Source organism: Carex rostrata, chromosome 8 (genome assembly GCF_964058835.1).
Source record: "Carex rostrata chromosome 8, lpCarRost1.2, whole genome shotgun sequence".
Classification (NCBI taxonomy): domain Eukaryota; kingdom Viridiplantae; phylum Streptophyta; class Magnoliopsida; order Poales; family Cyperaceae; genus Carex; species Carex rostrata.
The window spans coordinates 9,260,236-9,269,866 of record NC_135925.1 but is presented as its reverse complement, the minus strand read 5'-3'; the positions used below and the strand labels follow the sequence as shown (position 1 = coordinate 9,269,866).

Sequence of the window (9,631 nt, the reverse complement as noted above, 5' to 3'; positions counted from 1 at the left end):
ATAAGCAGCATTGAATCGAAAATATCCATACAACCATAAGTTCACAAAAAAAGTATAAATTAATGCTTTACTCTACCAAAATACTCCTTGAATTACAACAACCTTAGCACAACAGAAACTGTAACTATTTATTCCAAAATACCCCAAGTTCCTTGCAGCCTACACACTTTATTATTCCCAAATAGAGGAACTTACATTTAAATCAAATAAACTTGCATTTCCACAATCAAGTCTTTCACTTAAACCGCTTCGACGGGAAGCTTCGACAAATTCAAAACCAGAAGGATCTCGACGCGTAGAACTTACCGCCTTTCTCTTATTATTTGACTTTGGTGGATGGCCTTTAGGAGGTCGGGTATTAGGCTCGAAGGGGACATTAGATTGATTTACGAGTTCTTTCATTTTTTCACGAATAGTCTTTTTTTTAGAAGCTGGTCATTCTTGATATTTGGTGCGAAGTTCTTCGAGTATGACACTAAAGCCATCATCATGGTCATCATTGAGTATAGCCGCATAAACACTCAAGGTCCTTCCATCAATTCGCCATTGTGAGTGTATCAAGTCAAGAATTAATGCCTCTTTTCTCCAATTAATCATTTTGTGAGCACATGGAAGACCCATGGTTTTAGTAAATTGCCCATTGCAAATCACACTCATAGTACCCAACTTTGCTTTCATGTATTGTTTGTGTAGCTCTTTGAGAGCATAAATAGATACATGGTAAACAACCTTTTTAAAAAATGAAGTATTGCAAATGTGAAGTAGATGCATCTTTTCACTTGCAAGTCGTGCCTACAAGAAAAATTTAGGCAACAAAAAATTAAGTGATTCTAAAGTTACATAAATAAATATTTGAAATTAGAACATAAAGTATATGCTGACAGTACCTTAATTTCATTGAATTCATTTTCAGCATATTTTCATCCGCACTTCATAAAGATCACCGGTTGAAACTGGTAAATACTTCTTAAGTTTGGCATGTGCTGATTCTGCTCGTGAAGATGCACGGTTGCCAAAGTGCAAGTATTCATCAGTCCATGCACTGACAAACTTCTCTTTCAATGGTAGCCACACATTTTCAATATACTCCAATGCTTTCTTTTTCTCCATGTAGCTTGATTCAAATTCTTTCAAATGTTCGTTATATTCAAGCTCAGTTGAAGAATATACTACCTTTTTCCAAAAACTCAAAAAACATACCCAAATCTCTTCGGTTTCAAAATACTTTTTACACTTTGTCAATATGTTTTTCTCTATATGCCACACACACAATAAATGTTTGCAATATGGAAAAACAATATTAATTGCATTTATTAATGCAAACTCTCTGTCAGTTATTATGACATAAGGTTGTTTCTCACCAAGAATTTTACTAAACTATTTTAATGCCCATTATGACATATGGGTGAGATGGCCTCCTTCATTTAAAATGTCGTACATGAAACCACCTTGGGCAAGCTCATCCAAGAGCTTGAATGACCGAATGACCCGCTAGATTATCTTTGCGAATTTTTGCTTTTGCATTGTAAATAGTTTTTGAGATTGCAGAAAGCTTGGAGTTAGTTTGCCGAAGAGAAGAAATAATCTGCCTTGGCGGTATTCCAGATTTGCTCATATGGTCAACACTTCTTATTTCTTCTTGCGATAGCCTACGACATATAGGATGTTCGATTACATCAATCGAAGCTTCATGGTTGTGTAAATAGTTCTTTATTTCAATCATCCATAACCCATTATCTTGTCGTTTCCCCTTAATCTGAAATGGGCAATCTGTTAAACGGCTTGTAGTTGTTCTTTTTCTTTACTCTATCGAAACATTGCGTTGGTCTCGATAACAACCACCTCTGTCACACCCCAAAACTACATACTTATCTTTTCTCGAGCTACGAATTGATAAACCATACCCTTTTTCTGAGAAAAAAACACGTGTTCCCTTGATCAACTCATCAGGTGTCTCAAAGCTTAACTTAATTAACTCGAACTTTTCATTCTCTATGCCATCATTATTGATCGGCTCGTTAAGATTCATCTGTCAACAAAGAACAAAGTGCCTTAAAATTATATGTAAATTGTGATTCTTAAATATTAATGAAGGAAAAAAAATGTAAGGTATCATAAAAACCTTTTACATGAATTTATGTATGTATATTTTCTTCAGATTAATTCTATATCTCTAAATTGTCTTTTATATTATCATCAACATCTGTTAATGAATGATCAAGCTATTCAATATCAATTCTTCTCTCTGTTAACAAAACTTGGTAGACCTGTAGTTCAAAGGCTCAAGTATGAAAAAAAGGAAAAAAAAAAAACACGAATTTACCAGTGGAGCTAGTATAAACGGGGGATATTGGAGATCAATTGACTTGCCGGTAAATTGGTTATAGAGACATTACATTGGTAAGTCATAAACGAAATAAATGAGCAAATCATGATATATTTCGCCTAGAGTTATAGGTTATAGGGTAACATTTGCAAGATTTCATCTAAGGGTTATTATTATGTACCACTAAGCTAAAACATCTCCATAAATTTTGGTTTATCTATACTGTCTGATAAAATTGAGTAAAACAAGCTAGTGAAATCTAAACCAATAATCAAGTCTAACATGAACCATAGCTTAACATTAAAAAATTTAGCAATAATTCCAAAATAATCAACAATATAAATGAAATACAGCTTAGCTTTTGTTTCAAGCATTTCATCAAACACTTTATTGGCATTCAACTATTGTTAAATATGAATAGTTCATACATTAAGTACTTGGAACCAACATACAGTTCAATCATCCTATTTACGAATTTTAGAGATTAGGAAAAAAAGATCATATATGAAGGAGTTCAAAAATAAGTTTGCAGCTTACCTCTTTTTGTCGGTTACTCACTTCAAGTTTGAATCATTCAGAGTGAATGAAAAAACTGAACGTTGTTCTTCTTCACGATTGTAGTTCGATCTCAAATCAGATGCCTCAATTAATCCCCATTTGAGTACTGACTTTCTCTTGATACTGATAAAATTTGATTTTCTGGTGCCCATAGAGGAAAGGTTTAAAATCAATATAATAAAATTTGATTTCGTTCCGAGTTTCTCTCCGATTTGGACAAAGAAAGATTTGAAATCTAATATTTCCATTTTTGACTATTGGAGGAAGAGTGACTTGGCGTACAGGCGATAAGAAATTTGGAACTGATTCATTTCCATTTTCTTCTCCTTTATTAGCTCCCTTCTTAATTACTTTAGAAAGAATGAGTAAGGGCAAAATCGGAATTTAAGAAAAAAAATTCTCTCAGCTCTCAAAATATCAAATAATGGCCTTAGAATAGCACTCCCCTTGTTTTCTAGGATTGCCATAATTATATGTTCTAACAAATGTGGCCCTCAGGAAATAACATTTTCAATGAAATAGTATTTGGCTCTGCTGAGCTGCATAAGTGGATGCCTCAAGATACCAACCTCATCCCTGTGCAAGTTGCTCCCCCCAACTCCAGTGCTGAATGCGTATCCTCTGCATTAACTCAAAAAGGAATCTTTTGGGTTAATGAATATCAACTGTCTGATTTTAAACGGAGCCAATCCGGTTCCTGCTTATGATATAGGAGGCCTTTAATATTAGTACAGATTTAGACTGCACGAATCTTCAAACAGATCGGATGGTCAAGATTCCCTTTTGAGTTAATGCAGAGGATACGAATTCCTCCAGTGCTCCACCTGCCTTCCTCTGAAGAAGAAGGAACTAGCTCCTCTTCTTAGCTAGCTGCGTTGCTCTTAAAAACAGAACATAACAAACTTACTGCTTTTGTTTTGACCCCAGCCTAGACTGGAGTTTACTTTTGGTGTTTTGTTAACTCTTTGGTTGGATGCATGATGTCGTTGTACCTGCTTATGGGGACTGTTTACCCCTTTGAACTTTAGCTTTATTTTGAAGAAGTAGTTTAATGTTAACCAGTTTCGTAATGAAACGGGCTTTTCAGCCTTTTTTTTCAAAAAAATTTTTTTTGAGTAATTGATTAACAGATCCACATCAATTAAATATGCCAATCTGACGGCCAGGACTCCATTATAATAGCTTTTGGTCTCATGAGCATAGAACCCCTCATCACCTTAACTTGCTTCGTTTTATTTTTACCCAGGGCATCTCAACATGTTTCAAAATTGGGATAGCAAAAGAAAACTAATGAAGAGAATGCTACCAGTATAGAACTAACTGATCATGAGACTCGAGCCCAGAATTGAACAGACAAATTCATTAAATTGCAACTGTACATATTATAAAAAAAGTATACACATTATAAAAAGTATACATACCAAACCTCTTTACAATTTAAGAGAATCACTAACAAATATTGTAATCATACACAGTTTAACACAAACAAACACACATAGGTGCAATACAAGGGATTCCCTTGGATAGTATTACAATCAACTGGTATCAACAATAAAACAGCTTATTCACCACAAACAAATAACAATATCATTTCTTCAAACCCAATAATAACTAACTCATGGGAAACAAAACATGGAGGGTGTTCAGGACGAACAAGGCACCCGTTCCATCAAATGATAAACTATTAGATCCCTACCTCTGGGTGGTCTAGGAGGTAGCAGCAGGTTGAGTTGGAGCAACAGTTGGGTTGAAGGCGACTTGTTCGGCACAATCCAAATTGTCTCCAGACTGTTCACGGCCTACACCCATCAGGTCAAGGTAGTATTGGTAGTGAGAAATGACGTTGTTCATGGAATCAACAAAACCCTGACCACAAACAAGATCACCATAGAGGATATTCATGGTAGCACCGAAGCCAGGAAGCCTCTTGGAGAGAGTGTCGTTTTTGGTTGGCTTCCAGTTACCAACAAACACGTCGTGAGCAGATGGCTGCTTCTTGTTCATAGGTGTCATCCACCTCCACAATGCCGCCTGGAATGCAATGGTTGCATTTTGCTCCAGGTATTCCGGATGGTTCAATAGATCCACCTTGATACCATTACCAATTATCCCATAGTTGGAGTTCCTGCTCAAAATATATCATACATTAACAAACAGGCCCTTTATCCCCAAACCGGAGAATTAGAAATCGACTTAATTTAGATGTGGAATCGGCTTAACTTTGATGTTACAAACTAATATTGCAATTAATTTTGGAAAGTAATTTAAACAATTGCATTCAGAAAATAATTCACCAGTATACTGGAAGAGCTCCTCGGCCGTAGTATTCAGCACCCTCAACACAAGGATACTTGAGGTCTTCAGCACAGTAACTTTGGCTAGGACTCATTTCATGGTTGTAGCAGAGACCATAAGCCAAAGGACCACCAGTGGCCACACCATATCCACCTTTACACATGTTCAAATTAAATTGTGCAAATTATTGAATTGGATATTGCTAATTTCTTTGACAGATCTAACTTAACACAGCCAGAGAAAAAAATAAAATAAAAAGAGGAATCTGAAATAGAACATACAAGAGGTTTTGCTGCCAACATGGCCTAGGAATGCGGCGACCTCCTTCATCCCCATATGTTTGCCACCAGTGGTGCCGAAACCGAGGGGCTCGTATTCCGCGGCAGCGAGGATGAAGGACTGGTAGTCCCAGAACCCGACGGCATGCGCAACAGGGGCATTGCGCTTGCTGAAAAGGTTCTCAAACTGGTACACCTGGAAGAAGTCGGTGATGGTCTCGTTACAGCAGAATTTGCTGTTCTTACACTCCCACCCCTTGTCACAAACCTTCTCCTTCTTCTCGAATGGATTCTTTCCCTCTGCCACCACCAGCAGTAGCATCACCACCACCAATGCTGCCCATATCCAACTCTTGCTCCTCCCCATTATCGGCCTCAAATTTAGTCCAAGGAAAAAACAGGGGAATATTCTTCTTTTTGTTTGCTTGCTGGAGGAGAAATGTGGTTGGTTTGCTGAGAGAGAAGGAGACGAGGTGTGAAATAATAATAAGACGGTAGAGGAAAGGTCCTTAGTTAAAAGTAGAGAGGAGAGGGAGGGGAGTGCCTTTCAGATGCAGAAAGAAAGAGAGAGAGAGAGAGTGGTTGGTGTGCTGGCAATTGGGCCATGGTAGGACCTGTGTCGGGTCGCTAGTCAATTTCCTCCTATGACAGCTCCGTTTATTGTTTTCGGAAGGTGATTTCTCAACCCCATTCTTTCTCTCTCACCGACACTCTCGCTTTTATTCCAATCAAAGGTTTTGGGTTTACTTAATTAGGTCAGTACTGTTTTAACTTTTGAAAAAGGGAAATTTCAAGTATTTCCCTTAAGTATTTTGAAATTACGTTTTTCCTCCTCTACAATTCAGGATATCAAATTTACCCTTCTAAATTTTAAAAACTTACAAATAAAATCAATTTATTGATTTTTCTATTAAAAATTTAAAGTTCATTTTAAATTTATAAACTAACTATTTCATCTTATTAAAAAATATAAAAAAAATGTAATATGTTTAAGAGAAATGTTTAGCCTTCTAATTGATCGGTTTGAGAGCAAATAATTCATTTTCTTATTTAGTCAGCTCATATAGGCATATGCATAAATGACGCTTTATATGTGTTACAAGTAGAGAAATAAATTATTTGTTCTCGAAACCCGATTAGTTAGAAAACATAATAATTTTCTTGCACATACGACATGCTTTTATTTTTTAGTTTACGGAAAAATGCATATTTTAAAATTTTAAAATGAGCTTTAATAGATAAGTCAATGAATTGGGTAAACTTATGAGATTTTGAGAAAGATACGTATGATATAATTAATATTAGAGGAGGGAATATGTAATTTTGAGATTTTTGAGGAGTATACATAAAATTTCCCTTTGAGACATTGTTCATACACCCACTGCCTATTTTTTGGTATTTAATAAAAAAAAATACATGTTAGTACTATTGATTGTTCTTCTTCAAACATTGCTTTGATTAGGCGACTTTATCGGAATGAATGTTTCTCCTGGACCATTAGCCCATCACCGTTTTGTTCAGTACAGAAAGTTCTTGCGGACTTGGGGTACGAAGGGCAGAATTCAGAAGAAACAGATAAATAACGAAAGATCAGCAAGTAAATATACTAAAAAGTTGAAAAATGCAAACTTATGGCAACACCTCCAAGGGATTGCATTCCGCCATTTTTGCAAACGAAATGCATGAACACCTTTTATGTTTGATATAATTTTTTTTACAGAAATGGTAAAAGGTTTTTTAAGAGAACAGTATTTTTCATAAATCATTCAAAATAAAATGTATAAATAATATGTGTTTGGTATAAATAGTTTTCCAATAAAGCAAAAAATATTTTGTGAGAGGACACTGTCAAACATACCATTCTCATGTGAATGAACTGTATTTGAATTTTTTGAGGAAAACTGTATTAGAATTTAGGATATACTTTTAAAAGAAGTACAGACAATTTAATGGGAGAAGATCATATCAATTAACTTTGTTTATGATTATCTATATAACTATAATCAACAGCAAAGGTATATTAAAGGAATGTGGGTCAATTGATCCTCATTTATTTTTAAATTTTCTATACTTGTACACAGATGCGGAGCTACTATTTGAGAATGGGGATCAACTGATCCCCATTTTTTCTTTCAAAATTTATATACTTGTACTCAATTTTCTATATGGTTTAAAGTAAAATGTTACGGATACAGTAAAACTGACCCTCATTCGCAACATGAAAATTTTATATGATTGACCCCATTTAGTTTGACCCCCATAGCCAGAAAATCTGACTCCGCCCCTGCTTGTACACATTTTTTTACATAGTTTAGAGTAAAATGCTATGAATACTTTAAAATTGATTTTCATTCGTAGCATGAAAAATTTATATAATTGACTCCATTTACATTTGACCATTATAGCTTGAAAATTTGGCTAACCCCTTACTATAATATTTGATAAAATAGTTGTCAGACGAAGTATATGAACACTGTAAGCGTAAATACATTTTAAAATGAATGTAAGGCACGTTAATATCAGAAGATCGTTCGAGTATTTATTTGTGACAAGAGATTCCGTCCTCGAGAAATGTGTGAACAATGTGTGAATTTGGTATAAGCACGTTCTTACATTTGTTGCATGTATTTGATATAAACACTTTTCAAAAGGAGCATAAAGAATTTTTTTGAGAGGAAACTATTCTAATAAAATTTGTTTATCTTCATTTCTTCATTCCATTACTAAGCACATTGCATGTCCGATCCGCCAATGGCTACGATTGAAAAATGAAATTTCGGATTTAATCTCAACCCTCCAATTACATAATTTATCTTCTTTTGATTAAATGCATCTGAATAATATATAGAAGTCTAAATTTAACTAAAAATATACTCGCCACACGTACTACCACACAATGTATTACAATTAAAATTAAATAAACTCTGAAATTGAGTGATATAATTTGTTTCCTTATTTCTCCTTCTCTAATTTAGCGATACAATTATGTTTCCTTATTTCATTCCTTATTACTCTTCTATGTTTCTATAGCTATTGCAGTGAGAATTCTAGAAATATTATCAATTTTGATTATATGCGGGTACTTAAAATACCAATGTATTTTTAATTTCATGTTTCTTCATTCAATTTGCTTACGGCATGGGTATTATATCTGATCACCTGTATCAGGTATTCTATATTTGTACAAATTAATTTAAAATTAGAAAGCTATTATTTGAAATCATTGGTACTTAAAATCACATCATCAAATTATTATAATAAATCACGATTCAAAAGTAATTAAAAATACAAATTCATATAATTCTTGTAAAAGATCATGTCCCTCAATTTTTGAATAATTATTAATTTTATTGAATGTTTTTTTTTCATAATTTTTTTTGTCTTAACCTTATGTTCCATTGCAACGCACGGGCACGATACTGGTAATTATATAGAAGCATAAGTTTTGATGGAATAACTCAGAAAAAATGTATGGACACTGCAAGTATTTGGTATAAATGTTTTTCATGCAAGTGTAATGCATTCGTATAAAACTTATTTATAATTATAAATAAGCAGATAAATTGATTTTAAGTAGTTTAGACAAAACGTATATGGAGTATAAATATTCGGTATAATTTATAAAGATATTTTGAGCAGAGGATACTGCTAACGTTCTTAAGAGTGAATTTTTCAAGTAAATAGTTTTTAGTTTTTTTTTTTCAATCAATATAGATGGTGTAAATACCTTTTACGTTCTGTACGAACAGTTTCTGCAGGTTGGGGCAGCTTGGGCCGAAATTTTTATTAGTTGGAAATTATTTAAATAAATATCGAGAACGAATTTGAGTTTTTTTTTTTAGATATATGGAAAAAGTGATAGTTTGTAACGTTATCTAGATGTTATATGCCATTATGGCCAGAAATAGCCTGTTTCGACCCTTGTTTCTTTCAGAAATAGATCCTATTTTGACATGAACTGATACTGTTTTGGCAGGAACTGATACTGTTTTGGCAGAAACTGACACTGTTTCAGGCCGTGATAGTCTATAATGTCCAGAGAACGTTATAAACTATTACGTTTTTCCTATATCTCCAAAATACTCAGATTCGTTCTCCATTATCAATATTTAATTAATTAATTTCCGATTAATAAAAATTTCGGCAGCTTGGGGTGCTGCCCGTCCTGTATAAT

The 9,631-nt window shown here is 34.1% G+C and overlaps 1 protein-coding gene and 1 long non-coding RNA gene across 2 annotated transcripts; both read right to left on the bottom strand.

Annotated features, from left to right (window-relative positions):
• Positions 1-171: 171 nt before the first annotated feature.
• Positions 172-1,387, bottom strand: LOC144558125 (uncharacterized). Its single transcript, XR_013512847.1, has 2 exons — positions 888-1,387; positions 172-792 (listed from the first exon to the last, which is right to left on the bottom strand). It is a non-coding gene; the product is annotated as an uncharacterized LOC144558125 (long non-coding RNA).
• Positions 1,388-4,229: 2,842 nt separating this feature from the next.
• LOC144558124 (chitinase-like protein 1) lies at positions 4,230-6,014 on the bottom strand. Its single transcript, XM_078306861.1, has 3 exons — positions 5,461-6,014; positions 5,179-5,332; positions 4,230-5,009 (listed from the first exon to the last, which is right to left on the bottom strand). The coding sequence occupies exons 1-3, from the start codon at positions 5,822-5,824 to the stop codon at positions 4,592-4,594; spliced, it is 936 nt and encodes a 311-aa protein (XP_078162987.1). The 5' UTR covers positions 5,825-6,014; the 3' UTR covers positions 4,230-4,591.
• Positions 6,015-9,631: the final 3,617 nt, after the last annotated feature.